Source organism: Grus americana, chromosome 15 (genome assembly GCF_028858705.1).
Source record: "Grus americana isolate bGruAme1 chromosome 15, bGruAme1.mat, whole genome shotgun sequence".
Classification (NCBI taxonomy): Eukaryota; Metazoa; Chordata; class Aves; order Gruiformes; family Gruidae; genus Grus; species Grus americana.
Window position 1 is genome coordinate 2,716,027 of NC_072866.1, and position 15,064 is coordinate 2,731,090.

Consider the following 15,064-nt stretch of genomic DNA (forward strand, 5'->3'; position numbering starts at 1 on the left):
CCCGCCAGGCCGGGGCTTGCTTCCCCCCGCCGGGCTGCTCCAGGGAAGGGGCCGGGGCAGAGCCCCGCGGCCATCTCCGGGTAACGTCCCCTGTGACCTCAGCCCCGGACCCCCGCCAGCGGCCCCGGCCAGGGGCGCCCCTGTGGGGGGGGCAAAGGCAGCGGCAGCGTCGCCGTCAGGCTGGCGGACATGGCCTTCGGCACCGCCGAGGGCGGCAGCCCCCGGGTCGGCACCCTCCGCATCCTCCTGCCCGGCCTCCTGCAGCACCTCTGCCCGCAGGAGACCACGAGTCTCCGGGAGCCCACCGCCAGCGTGGCCGGGGGAAGCCCTGCTCCGTCCATCAGCAGAGGCGGCCGTGCCCAGGGAGGGCAGGGGGGCAGCCAGGGTGCCCCAGTGGGCCCCCGGCCGCCGAGGGACGGCAAATGGTGCAGCTGAAGAAGAGGATGGAAGTGGCTGAGGGGATGATGAAGGTGAGAAACCATCCTCCGGATGGTGGCCCTGCCGCATCGCTGCTGCTGGGCTGCTGGCTTCCCAGTCCTGCCTGCCCCACACGGGGTCCTGCCCCACACGGGGTCCTGCCCTACGCCGTGCGCTGCCCTACACAGTGTCCTGCTCAGTCTGGCGTCCTGCCCTCTGCGGCACCCTGCCCTGCAGAGGCTCCTGTCCTGCTCTACACAGTGTCATGTCCTACACAAACATCCTGCCCTACATAGAATCATGGAATCATGGTTGGAAAAGACCACCACTGCCAAGTCCACCACTAAACCATGTCCCCAAGCACCACATCTACATGTCTTTTAAATACCTCCAGGGATGGGGACTCCACCACTTCCCTGGGCAGCCTGTTCCAATGATTGACAACCCTTTTGGGGAAGAAATTTTTCCAAATATCCAATCTGAACCTCCCCTGGCAGAACTTGAGACCGCTTCCTCTTGTCCTATTGCTTGTTACTTGGGAGAAGAGACCAACACCCACCTCACCACAACCTCCTTTCAGGTAGCTGTAGAGAGCCATCAGGTCTCCCCTCAGCTCCCTCTTCTCCAGGCTAAACACCCCCAGTTCCCTCAGCCGCTCCTCGTAAGACTTGTCCTCCAGACCCTTCACCAGCTTCGTTGCCCTTCTCTGGACACGCTCCAGCACCTCAATGTCCTTCTTGTAGTGAGGGACCCAAAACTGAACACAGCACTCGAGGTGCAGCCTCACCAGTGCCAAGCACAGGGGGACGATCACTTCCCTAGTCCTGCTGGCCACACCATTTCTGCTACAAGCCAGGATGCTGTTGGCCCCCTTGGCCACCTGGGCACACTGCTGGCTCATGTTCAGCCGGCTGTTGACCAACACCCCCAGGTCCTTTTCCGCCGGGCAGCTTTCCAGCCGCTCTGCCCCAAGCCTGTAGCGTTGCCTGGGGTTGTTGTGACCCAAGGGCAGGACCTGACACTGAGCCTTGTTGAACCAAACGTGGTGTCCTGGCTTATGCCACGCACTGCCCTACATGACGTACTGCTCTGGGTGGCATCCTGCCCCACACAGTGTCCTGCCCCACAGTGTCCTGTCCATGCAGGGTCCTGCCCATCTTACACCCTACACAGTGTCCCACCTGACACAGCATCCTGCCACACACAGTGTCCAGCCCTGTATAGCGTCCTGCCCTACGCAGTGACACACCCATGTCATGTCTTGCCCTTGCCATGACATCTGCTGCCCCGGGACCAGGGAGCTCAGCAAAGCACGGAGGCACCTTTCTGGCTCTGGTGGCCCCAGCTCCACTTGGGACTAGCTAAAGAGTGGTATTTAACACAGCCACTGGCCAAAGGTGGTTTCGGTCACTTCTCACCTGCCCCTGAGGCTCCATCAGTACTTGCTGTGAGATTTAGGTCTGTTGGGTCCCATCCTGCCCTGGCAAGGGTCCCCCAGCTGTGCCTGGGGCTGGGGTGGCCGTGGGCCACCCAGCTCCCACCCCCCCGGCAGGGACAGCAGCATCCTTCTCGGGCTCCTCTCTTCCCTGCGGCACAGCGAGTGGCTGAGCTGTGGGTGACAGGGGTGCTGCCTCGCAGGCAGGCTGTCCCCACGCCAAGGCAGGACCCTGTGGGAGACGCTGCCACAGCCCAAGTTCAAGTTATTTGCCTGTTCAAGTTTAGAGTCTGAGTGGGAAACGCAACACATAATATCAGAGCTGTCCTACTCACTTGAGCCATGCACAAGGATGAGTTGTGGTGGCCTTGTGCCTCGCAGTCCTCTCCACAGCAGCATGGGGCTGGCCCACAGCAAACCCAACACTTCTTCATCCCTTGTGAAACCTGGCAGCCCCAAGCCGGTCCCATCTCACACGTCGTGACCTTGGCTTTGAGCAGAACCATAGAGCAGAGGGAAAAGGTGACAGCACTTTGCCGGGGTGAGGAAGCTGGAGCTGGGATGCTTGTCCCCTTTGAGTGTCTTCCATTTCAGTTTGGGGGAGCTCCATGGGCATGGCCGTGGGCCAGCCAGATGTGACCGATGCAGTGGCAGCTCCACTGGATCTCAGAGACACCCCCAAACGCAGGTCTTCACTGTGCACTGCTTAGCCTCCCTTCTCCCCACATCGCCTGGAGCCTGCGGGGACTCAGCATCACTGGCCAAACCTGTGTTCCTCAGGTCATGGATGCGCTGCAGGAGATGCTCACCACCATCGGCTCCCTGAAAACCACTCTTGAGGGCTTCCAAGAGGACCTGCAGCTCCTGAAGGACAGTTTCCAGATGGTGTGTGCATGAAGCTGGACTGGTTGCTGGAGAGCTCTTGGCAGAGTGGCCAGGCTCCCCAGGGACCTGTGTGGATGACCAGGTGGCACAGGGTGTCAGGTATAAGGTCCTGAGCTCAGGCTCCTTCCTAGCCCAAGGCTAAGCTGGGAGATGTGGGCTCTGCCCTGGAGCCCCAGGGTTTTGGGTAGACACTGCCCACAGCCACAGAGTCCAGTCCTGGCCTGGGTGCTGCCGATCCCTGCCTGTCCCTGCTGATGCTGATCCCCACCATTCCCAACCCCCTGCAGATGCCGAACCCCCTGATGCCTCTGTCTGGAGGAGCTGTGAGAGCAGTCAGTGTGGCAGGACGAGCACAGCCACCTCCTGCAGAGCATCCTGGACCAACTGGTGAGTGGGGACAGTCCTGGCAGAGGGGCTGGGAGCGGGTGTCTGCAGCACCGTGCACAGAGGCACTCAGCACCCAGCTCCTGAGACCATTCCCAACCTGTCCAGGGTCAGGCTTTGGCAAATCCTTATGGAAAACACACTTAAGCCTCTCAAGGGCTGCCCTGGCCACAGTGACCTGCCTGGGTAAGCATCTGGCCCCGCAAGGCTCTTCTGGCAGGGTCCGTGTCACCTTCCCAGCTGCGGACATCCATCCCTGGGTGCCCCGGTGTCCTGGTGGCTTCCCCTGGCCGCCTCCGCTGCTCATGTCCCTCCTGCAGTGCTGGGAGGATTATTACCCTCTAGATTTTGAAGCCCCAGGAGACCCAGAGGGTTGGGGATGGGACAGCACTGGGGTTGGTGGCAAGGTTTGGCATTGCCATCCTCATCCGGAGCAGGGCGGAAGGGCCGATTTCTCTCCCGGTTGCAGGCAGAGGTGTGGCATGCTGCTGCGTGGTGCCGGAGCTCTCTTTGCAGGGTGCCCACTGGCGAGGTGCGTGCAGGCTCCCAGGTGCCAGGCTCCCTTGCTGGGGGCTGGCAATACCCCTCAGCTCCGGGACGGCACGGGGCTTTTCTCTCTCCCCAAAACTTTGGCGGCTGTTCTGTTTCAGGAGCTCGGCCCTGAGCCCTCGCAGGAACCTACCCGTGAAGCCTCGTGCAGGCTAAGTTGGAGCAACATGAGGCCATGGGGACCCACATCAGCCACCACGAGAGCCAGCTCCAGCAGCACGGTGAGCACCGACGTCCCCACCATGCCAGGCCGTTGTGCCACCAGACCTTTGCTAGGACCGGTGGATGGTGGGGCTACGCTCAGCCATCCCATCTGGGTCCCCAAGCCGCTGCAGACCCCTGACCATGCTGGTCTGGCTGGCAGGGACATGGTTGCTGCCCTCTGTGGCACCTCTGGGTTCCCTGGTACTGGCCATACCCAGGAACCGACAGCAGGGCTCTGCAGCCATAAAGCCACCTGGGTTTGGGACAACACTGTGCTGGGGGACCACAGGAGCCAGCACTGCCCAGAGCAAAGCCTTGATGTCTGTTTTCAGCCAATTTGGGGACTTCAGAGAACGTGGCTGCCCAACTGGAGAAGGTGGCAGGCGAGATAAGGCACCCGCAGGACAGAGGAGAGAAGGTACCCAGCTGCCTGGGCATCGAGGGGTGCTGCCCGAGGGTCTGGGGGCTGCAGCCCCGCACCCCACTTGCTGGGGATGCACTGGGGCATCTCCCTGGGTTGTCCCTGTAGCTGCCCCCCGCCTTGCCCAGGCCCTGCAGCCACCCTGTTCCTCCCCAGGGGCTGGATTTTGGCAGGGAGGTGCTGGGCCAGGTAGGGCAGCTGCAGGAGCAGCGTGCGAGACTCCAGGAGGCTGCGGAGCGGCTGTGGGGTGACACTGAGGACACCCAGGTGAGCACGGTCCCCAGCTCCGCCTGGGAGCTGCTCGTGCCACGCTTGACGCATCCCCGCTCCAAAGCAGCTCAGCGTGCCAGGATTTTGTGGCTGTGCCATGCTGGCGGAGCTGGGGATGAACGTACTCACGGGAGTGCCCGCCCCGGTTGTCCCCCCACGCCACCGGCCCCACCATGCAGGTTCAGCCTGCTGCTGAGCGCTCCCGGGGGGGGCACTGTGCCCCACGCACGGCTGTTTGTCCTTCTGCGCTGCAGGTGCTGCCACGTGAAGACCGTCTCCCCAGGGTGCCGGTGGCAGGCTGCCATGGGTGGCAGCAGGACGGCAGGCATCCAAGCCGGCCAGAGGGCTGTGAAATGGTGTGGGGGTCCGGGCAGGGGGCAGGCACACCAGGGCTGTGCTGCCTGGCCTCAGGGGACTGGTGGCGTGGGGACCACACTGCCCCACAGCCGCCCGCTGCAGTGGGGTAACACCACGGGCCTTAAAGATGCTCCCTCCTCTGCCGCCTCTCCTGCGTTGGTCCCTGGGCTTGCATCCTTGAGGACTCAGCAACCAGAGCCTGACACTTTTTGGCTGTGCCACGTCCCTGTGAGCGCTCTCTGACCAGCCAGACGTTCCGGTCTGTGGCATGGCCCTGGACTTTCCAGTCCCATGACTGCTGGTGGCCCTGGACAGTCACAGGCAGGCTCTCCTCCCCACCACCCAGGCCTCCACACAGCTTCATCTGTTCCACAGGCAGATCCCTTCCCCGTGTCTCCCCTGGCTGGGCTCCATGCAGACCCTTGCAGATCATCCCCACTCCCAGCAGGACTCCATGCTGGCCTCCACGGGCTGAGGCCACCACAGTTGGGACACCAGGCTCACGGTCCCAGCTCGCTCCAGATGCCACCAGCTCAGCCCAGTCCCACCTCAGCGGGGCAGGGCTGAGCCACGCAACTCCGGCACAACCCCGTGCAGGAAAACACCAGCTCCAGCCCTCACTCCCAGCCTCTGCCGAGGCTGTACAAGAGGCAGCCTGGGTGAAACCATCGCTCCTACAATGTTTATTTTAGCAACACAAATACGAGATTGAAATTAATTATTGACTGGTGAGCACAGGGATGCAGGGGCACAGCCTCATGCGGAGAGGGCTTGGCAGGGATGGCGTCCTCCAAAGGACCTGGCCCCTGTCATCTGGTGGTGAAGAGGGGACAGCAGCCAGGTCACAGCAAGACACCCAGGACCCGTGGGTGTCACACAGGGAGCCTAAGGTCTCACTGCAGCCCTGCCATCAGCCTGGCCCTGCTCCTGGTGGGGTCTCACACCCACAGCAGATGCGGTGGAGCAGTGGGCAGAGCCAGGCTGGCTTCTGCTGGGGCTGAGCCCTGGCATGCACCTGGCCAAAAGCACCTGGCAGGCACCGCAGGGCTGGGACGGGGCGTTTGGAGCAGCACACGTACAGCGGAGATGTGGCCAGCCCCAGCTCGGAGGCACAGCACGCTCAGAGCCACTCGGAGAGGGGATCCTGAAACACCCCGGGCCCAGGCCAGCCTTCCCTGCATCCCGCCGCTGCTGCAAACGAAGCAAAGACACGGGGTTCAAAGCAGAAGAGCGTGTATTGCAAGCGGCTGCGGCGTGTTCGGAGAGACTTCCAGCCGCCGGGAGAAAAGAACAGAGGGGTTAAAAATGATCCCAGTCTCTAGGGTTACACTGTGTCATGCAAACAGCCCCAGGGCAAACCCCATCCCAGGAGGGCGAGGGGAGGGTGTGCTGGCCCGGCCCGGGTGGGCGAGAGGCCAGGCACCTCCCGGGGAGCCGATGTCCCCCAGCCCTGCTCACCAGCAAGCACAGCGCATGCGGGGTGGAGGCTGCGGCCAAGCAGGAACAGCCCTTGCTCTCTCCCCGCCTTACAAATTAAAAAAACCCACCAAACCCCCAAAAAACCAAGCCGCGTGGGGTGTCAGCCCCCCACCCGGTTGAGTGGGGCCGAGGGAGTGGGGGGGAAACACTCAGGTACAACCCAATCTGCCTGGTGGGGTGGCCCAGGGGACCGTGAAGAAGGAATCTCCTCTGTAAATGTCACTCGCATGCAAACTCCGGTGTCCCAAGAGAGGAGGGGGTGCTCCCTCCCCGAGAGCCCAGCAGCGGCAGGGTCCCAGGCAGAGGCCAGCACCGGTCCCACGTCCCACGCAGCTTCCCGCTGTCTCTGGGGAGCTCTGTTCAGCTCGAGGACAAGTAAAAACTACTTCAAACCAAACCCATGCAAGGCAGCTATTTGCTCGTGTGTCTTGGTGGCTGCCAGAGGCTCTGGCAGCGGAGTTCCTCTCCTCTTTGGGGAGGGGTGAAAAAAAAAATAATATATATATATATTTATACGCAGGGGTTCCCGCCGCGTTCGCTCATCTCTCTGCCTCCATGGTCACGTTGGCCTTCTGTTCTGCCGTGGCCTGCTGGGAGACAGCGGCTGGCCAGCCCGCGGGCTGCGCCGGGGGGGCCGGAGTCCACATGTTCTGCTGCTGGCTGGGGGGCGAAGCCGCGGGCCAGGCGGGGTTGAAGGCCCCGTGCTGGGGCAGCGGCGGGGCCGGGGGCGGTGGGGAAGTCGCCATGGAGGCCACGGGGCTGCTGCTGTTGAAGCTCTCAGAGGCCTTGAGGCGGGAGAACATGGTGAGGGCGTCGGGAAAGTTGGGCGGCGTGGCCGGCGTGTTGGCAGGAGTGCACATCTGTGGGAAGGAGACACGGGGTCAGGGGTGTGTGGGGGGGGCGTCCCCACCTTCCGCCTCCCGCCAGAGCCCAGCACAAGACCCCTCTGCCCCCACTGCTGCAGCACAGGGAGCCCCCGGACCCGCGCTGCCCGCAGGCAGCATTATTCACGGCTCTAAAGACTAATGCTGTGGTGAGAGCTCCTGTCAGATGGCGCAGACGGGACCCCACTGCGCCCGCTCCTGCGCCCAGCCAAGTTGGGGACCCCCCTCTGCTCCACGACCCGCTGGTGCCACCCTGGGCCTGCAGCTTTCCGGCTCGGCGGGTGCAAGGCTCAGGCTCGGCTCCCACCCCCACGGGAGACTGGGCACACTCGGGCCCTGCCAGGCACCTGCTCTGCACGCTCCAAGTCCCAATTGTCCCAGAGAGTCAGACGAGGCCACGGCAGCCAGCAAATCCCTAAGACGCATCTGCCCAGGCAGATTAAAGGGTGCCGGGACACGAGAGTTAAAGGGACCGAGTCTGGGGACAGCTGGGAGAGAGCGGAGGCAGGCAGCACCCGTGCACATGCACGCCCTTGTGTGTTTACACGCATCCAGGCGAGCACACGCACGCTCCAGTGGGGCAGAGGTTTGCACGCTCGGTCACTCCAGCAAGCACACGAGGACACGTATGTGCGGCTGGGTGGCAGGCGCGTATCTGTGCACATTTACACAGCCTACAACAGCCTGGGGCTCCAGGCCCCCCCAGGCTCTCTGTCATGTTGGGGCTGGTCTGGACCACTGGCCATGCCCAAAGCATCCTCCATCGGACCATCCCTCTCTGAGGAGCAGCCCTCTGCAGGGCTCTGAGGGCACCCCTAGACCCGCTGTCCCGCTGCGTAGGACAGGCTATGCCACCCCCAACCACTCTCCAGGAAATCCTTCCTTGGCAGGCAGCTCTGGCAGCGCCCGGCCAGACGTCCCTGCCTGCGCTCCCGGAGCTGTAAAGCAGTGAGCTGAGCATCAGCAACAGCCCAAAGCGCCCGCCAGCGGGTGCTGCGCCCAAGGCGAGCGCTGGAGAGGTGGGAAAGCACTTACCATCTGATGGTGGTGGCTGTAGGGGATGTTCGTTTCTTGGAAAAAAGCACTGAGAGCAGTCTGCAGGGGGAAAAAAAAAAAAAAAGGAAAGGAAGATGATGTTACTACCATCAGGCAAACTGGGCACCCACCTCATCCCTGCACAACGGTGGGGCTTTGCAAGACCCCAAAGATGATCCAAAACAGGCCCTGGGGGGCTGGACCATGCCTGCACGCAGCTGCTCCCACCTCCCTAAGCAGGGACCCACGCCTGCTGCCTCCTTGCGCCGGGGCAGGCAGCAATCAATTGGATTTGGGATCATCGTGCTCCCTGCCGAGAAGCGGCCGCTGCTGGAGCGGACCCCGGCAGGCGTTTCACAACTCACAACGATGCTCCGCAACCACTGTGTGCAGGGAGAGGAGGGAAACCAAATCCAAACCCAGCAGGGGAAGCCCAGCTGGAACCAGTTTGATGTGTGTCCTGTTAAGATTACAGTCACCATATTCACGCCGGGAGATCCCCAGGGCTGGGGCTGCCACAGGTAGCCCACCCCAGAGCATTTCCAGTTCAGTCGCAGGCAGGGTACGGTTATGACTGACATCATTTAGGTTAGCTTCCAGTTAAGACCAGTAATAATCTGGTAAATACGTCACATGCCACAGGCATGGGAGAGAACAAGGGGGGTTGCGGGAAGGGAACGCCGGGGCACAGGCTGGCCAGGAGGGCAGACACCCAGCCCAGCTCCGGGAGGAACGGAGGCAGCGGGAGCTTTGGGGGCACACGGGACTGGGCTGATGCAGGACTGGTGAAGCTGACTCCTGTTCTGTGCCGGGCTTTAACTGAGTCAAGGCTAGAAAACAACATTTTGATTCACTTGCAGATCAGACTTGATAGATAGAAATGTTAGATTTCCAAATTGGTTTGGATTCAGTTCTGGTCAGAGGAAGAGCCCCCCATCAACGCCCATTCAACCCCTCCCCAGGGGCAGCTCCCCGCAGGTCTACGAGCCGGGGTGCGAGGCACAGGGCTGCAGCCAGGCACTGTCACACCACTCCAGACTTTGCTCCCTTCCTGCAAACCTGTGACTGCAGTTAAAAATCTGGAAAAAGCAGAGGCAGGTTGTACCAAACCCCGCGTGACTGCAGCGGCCACAGTCCCACCACCACACGCACTCCTCATCCCGGCGCCCACAGCCACACGCTCCCGCGTTACACCCAGGGACGGGATGAATGACGGGGAAGTCAGCTCAGCTCGCTGACCCGATGGAAAACTATTCTGCCGCAAACACCCAGGCTGGCAGGGCCTGGAAAGGTGAAGGGGCTGCGCTCACACCTCTGCGGAGCTGGAGTGCCGGTCCTGGCCGCTCACACTGGGGTTTATGGTTTCCTGGCTGAACGAGAGTAAACTATCGGCCAGAGCAGGTGGCAGCCAGGAGCGATATCTGCAAACAATAATCCAGACCTGGGTGGGGGAAGCAATTGCAGCTGTAGAGCCTGGCTGCTCCCAAACCTCGGGAGAAGCACGCGATAGCTGGGCTGGCGAGGCTCTTCCCCGCACTAGCTGCATTTCTCTGCGTTTGATAACACAGTACCCAAACCCTGCACCCAGCCAGGCTGTGACCTGAGAGTCCCCGGCACCCGCAGGCAGGACCTGCCAGATTTCAGCGACGGTCGTACAGCGGGAATAGGGTCTGTGGCCCCAGAGACCAGCTCTGAACAGGCTGGCACACATCCATGAATCGAGGAAATGTCCGATGGAGACACAGACACTTCCAAGGCAGCAACACCTCCCGGGTGAGGTCCAATGTCGACACCCACAGGCCCTATCGCTCAGACAGAAAGGATCGTGATAAGAAAGGGGGGGTAACAGCAAGCGGGAAGCACAGGCAGAGGTGTGGGCACAGCCAGATATCGTACGCTGATTAAATCTGCTCTGTGCTCCTGTTTTCCAAGTTGGCTTGTATCTGGGACCGTGCCGTTGGCAGATGGGGCAGAGAAGGTCCCCGCTGTCCCCCCGAGATCCCTGCCAGCGCTGGGATGAAAGCTGTGACCTGGGTGGAGGAAGCACTCCACCATCGCAAGCCCCTCTGCCTAACGTGCTGCATCCCCTTTCCAAGCGTGGCAGAAGCAGCCCCTCTGCCCACCACAATGCCCACCGCCCATGGGGAACGGCTGCCACCTCCCAAGGGATCCAGGACCCGCAGCAGCCCCAACCCTGGCAGGCGAGAGGCCCGCGCACCCACGTCCTCGGTGACACGGGATGCCAGGGACACGCATGTAACCAAAGCTGCTGATGCCGCCTGGTCTCCGGCCAGCGTCACAAGCGCTGGGGGCAACTGGTGCCACAGCAAAGCCAATTAAGGCTCCTCTGCTTGAGAAGGAGCCCGAGCCGCAGATCAGCTCTGACCCGGGACCAAAGGCCCCGTCGCCCGTGTCACCCTTGGGTGCGAGTGGGAGCAGGGCAACCCCACATCCACTGCCTGGCCAGGATCAGCAGGCGACCAGGCCACCGTGACCCCCCCAGGATGCAAATACAGGAGCTTTGCAGGAGGCGGATCGCACAGAGATCCTACCAGGGTGCCAAGAAGCACCCGTGGTGACCGAGTCAGAGGGAGGATGGCTGCAGGGGCCGGGTGGGGAGGTGAATGCAAGGAGAGCTGGGTGCCGAGCAGAACAAACTCGGCCTGGAGGAGCGGGACACCCAGCCCTCTGCAGACACGGGACCCCGGGTGCTGTTTGACCCCCTGCCCATCGCTGCCCAAGCTGCACTTGCACCCGCTCCCAGCTGCACGTGTGATAGCGCAGGGGATCGGATGGCAGCACAGGAGATCCGGCTGCAGGGAGCGATTTGGCCGCAGAGAGCCCACGGTGCTAAAGCAGCCCTTGGGGCACCCTGCCCTTGAGCCACAAAGGAAAGGGAAAGGGGCTCAGTAAAATATAAATACATCAGAAGAGGAAGCAGAAATCCAAGCATGGACGCAGCGGGCAGAGCCAGACACCTGCTCCTCCTCTTGTTCCCCACACACAACCTCACTACACTGAACAGACACCACACTTAGCACCAGGAAAAAGGAAGGAAGGAATGGGTGTTTTTTTTTAAAGTCGATTTCTTCTTATCCTTCCCAAGCAGCCCCAGGGGCAATCAGCACATAACAAAGCCGAATAATACTCTTCTACCTGGGAAGGAGCCTGATCCACTGCTCAGCCTGACATAAAGCTCTGTAAACTCTGAAATGTCTCCCTGGCAGCCTGCTGGGTTTCAGCCACGGTGGAGGTACCTTCTGCCCTCCCTGGCTTCTCCCAAAAAGCTGGCACCTGCGGCCCCAAAGGCTGAGTGCCAGCCCTCACCCAGAGACACTCCAAGTTGCTTTCTTCTGCCCGTAAACCTCCCCCTCGGATCAGCCATGGCACTGCTCCAGCTGCTGGAGGGCTGGGCTGGCACGGCCATTCCTCTGGCACCCACCGCGGCCGTCTCTGGAAGCACGGCAGAGCTCACGGCGCTGCGAGAGCTGCGAAATACACCGGGCGCGCCGTGAGAAAGCCTGCCCCGGGTCCCTACAAAAGAGGAGAAGAGTCACAGCAAGCAGGGAAAGGCGATCCACACGCTACCCAGGAACTGCCCCGCTCCCCAGGGATGGAGGGGATGCAAAATAAACAGCTTCCTCGTCAAGCCGCCGAGTATGGTACAGGCTCTGATCAGCTCGTGCCGCATCGAAGGCGGCTCTATTCCCAACAGTTTCCTGACCTCCCGCCCCGCTCGCTGTCCTGGATCATGTTCCTTTCCCGCAGACAAACTCTGGGTCTGCCAGGGCTGGCAGGACACCACGCGCAGCAAACCCTCTCTGCAGCCCCCACCGCATCCTCCCCCACGACCCACAACAGCCCCAGAGCAGCCCCAAAGCAGCACAAGCCCTGAAAAACCATCCCAAAACATCAGCATCCCATCAGCCCAAAGCTGTCCGTGTTTCACAGCGGCCTCCCTCTCCTTCTTGCCAGTGACTCAACGCCCCAGGCTCCTGCTCCCTGGCTGTCACACGCAGCGAGTGGGGCGCTTGCCCACTCAGGAAAAACCCTGGGCAGGGCAGACAGATGCCAGGAGTGCTCCGGCCGGGACAGAGGCACAGAGCTGGCAGAACCCAACTCCCGCTCTCTCGTCACCGGGCCGTCTAGCTCGCCTCAGCTCCACTGCGCAGACCACCCCTCCCCACAGTGGTCTTAAGGCAGGAGCAACGTCCTCAGGGTGCAAACGGGCTGCTCCGACTCCCACCGCGCCCCCGGAGCAGCACTTTGAACGCGAGGAGACTACGAGTGAAGGCGGCGTAAATCACCACTGAACTTGCCTGAACTCCACCGATTCATCCTCGCCGCAGACGCGGGCCAGCCAGCAAACGGGTTGTGCACCAGAATAACAAAAGCCTCTGAACATCACGGGCAAGAGGTGAGAGCACGCCGGAGTCAGGAGATGACACCTCCCCAGCACGGCTCCCCGAAGAAGGCATGCCCAGCAGCCATTTTGCAAAGGGAATTATCTGACCGTTGCACCAAAAGTGAGTGGGAACATGGTAACTGCTCATCGCAGCGCGTTTGTTTACAGCCCAGCTTCCTCTGAGTCATGTGAGCGCCAAGCCGGCAGGAGACGGCTGTTTGTACTTGTGCAACTCGCCAAACGGTGGCAAAGTTGTGCAAAAAGCCTTTTGAAAGAAAAGTTAAACTTTTGCCATCCGGTTCCCGGTTCTTCTGCGACACGCGCGGAGGTGGTGGAAGCGGCTCCCGCCCGTCCCAGAGGGCCACTGTCAAACTGTATTAGTAAACAAAACCCAGAGCACGTTACGCGTGCAACACATCCACCGCCACCGGCGCTCCCGTCAGCGCACCGCGGCATTCACCGGGCCCGGCGGAGGGGAACGCCGGCTTGGCTTTCTGCACGGCCCCCGCACACCCACTCACTCCCTTGGCCACGGCTCGGCTTTGAACGCCTCCGATTTAGCATCTGGAAACCCTGCGGCCGCACGGCGACGAACTACCTCTGCGCACGATCCATCTCCGACGGCCGTCACGATAGAGAACAAACCCCCCCTGCCACCACCGAATAAGGCCAGCGGCGCCCGCGCTGCGTGCCGAAAGAGGGGTGCCCCTTGCCACGGGGCCGGATACAAACTGAACCTCCCGCTCTCCAGACTGACTCAGACCTCCTCCCGCATCACAAACCAGCCACTTCAATTACAAAGGTGCCATTAGCGTCAAATCCAGCAGCTCCGGACTAGAGAGCTGCTGGGGCTGCAGGAGGAAGGAAAAAAGGGGAAAAAAAGAATTTAAAAATCCTATTCCGAAAGAGCTTTGCTTGCTACAGCTGCTGCACTCCCCGCTTTGCTCCCTGCGCTTTAGCTCCCGGGGTCTCTGGAGGAGCAGAGCACCCAGAAGGGCCGCCGGGGGTGAGGGGTGTGTGTGTGTGTGTGTGTGCACGCACCCCACCCGCAACCCCAGCCCCACACGTGACGTTAACCCCTGTCGATGTCACGGAGTATCCTGCCCGCCGGCAAGAGGAAAAGGCATCTGGAGCCAGAAAAGCTTTGACCTACAAAGTCTCCTCTCCCACGGCTGCCCGAGGACTCAAACTCTCCGAAGCAGGGACGTGGGAAAGGCTGGGCTGGGGTTTTCCAGCCCACGGCCACGCGGGAGGGTTGGGGCTGGGGGGGGGGGGGGGGGCGAGGGGAGGAGCGCTGCCCGGAGGCGGCCGTGGGGCGGGAGGAGCGCTGGGCGCCCCCGGCCCTTCCGCGGTCCGGAGTGGGACCCCGGCGTGCTGCGGTCCCTCGTTCCGCACCCACCCGCGCACCGTAGCTCCTCGTTTCCCCGCATCCCGCGTGGGGCCCACGCTAGCTGAGCGCTCGTGGCGGGCAGGCAGCGCGCCCCACGCGAACACACCAGTGCCCTGCCCCGCCGCGCGCGCGCGCGCGCCCCACGCCCACCGCGGGGGCAGAGCGCGGCCCACGCCACGCGCCGGCCGCCACGCGCCCCACGCCGACGCGCGGGAGTGGGGGGAGGGTGCGGGGGGGGGGGGATGGGTGCGCAGCGGCGTGTCCCGCAGGGCCGGGCCGGGCCGGGCGCGCCCCACGCTGCCCAAACCCACCCGGTTGCCGCCCCCTCCCCCCCCCCCCACGCGGGGACCGCCCCGAGCGCTCGGGGGTGATCGGGGCCGGGGCCGGTACCGGGGCAGCGGCCTCACCTCGAACTGCCAGTGGGCCGCCTGCAGCAGCTGCTTGGCCTGGTCGGCGGCGCAACCGGCCGCCAGCACGAACTGGTTGATCATCACTTGGTGCTTGAGCTCGTCCATGGCCCCGGCCCCCCCACCGCCGCGCCCAGCCCGCCGCACCGCGCCGCCCCCCGCCCTTACGGCGCCGCCACCATGGCGGAGCCGGCGCGGCTCACGCCAATGTTTACTGGGCACTGACTCACGGCGCCCGGCGAGCCCCGCCGACGGCCGCCAGGGGCGGGGCGGGGAGGGGCGGGGCGCTGGGGATGCCGCTGGGAGATGTAGTTCCCGCCCACCCCGCCGCCGCGCCGCCTCCGCTCCACCCGGACTACAACTCCCGGCAGCCCCCGCTTTGTTTGCGGAGCGGCCGCCGGGCGCCGGCGCGCCTTGAGTGACGCCTCAGACTGACCAACCGCCGCCCGCGGCTTGGTAGTATCTGACCGTATATGGTCAATAACGCCGCTGCCCCCAATGGGAGGGAGGCGGGGGCGGGCCGGAGCTGGGGCGGGTCGGGT

At 63.0% G+C, this 15,064-nt stretch overlaps 1 protein-coding gene across 1 annotated transcript; it reads right to left on the reverse strand.

Moving 5' to 3' along the window:
- Positions 1–5,582: 5,582 nt before the first annotated feature.
- UBALD1 (UBA like domain containing 1) lies at positions 5,583–14,776 on the reverse strand. The gene is made up of 3 exons (XM_054843322.1): positions 14,523–14,776; positions 8,321–8,380; positions 5,583–7,261 (listed from the first exon to the last, which is right to left on the reverse strand). The coding sequence occupies exons 1-3, from the start codon at positions 14,628–14,630 to the stop codon at positions 6,941–6,943; spliced, it is 489 nt and encodes a 162-aa protein (XP_054699297.1). The 5' UTR covers positions 14,631–14,776; the 3' UTR covers positions 5,583–6,940.
- Positions 14,777–15,064: the final 288 nt, after the last annotated feature.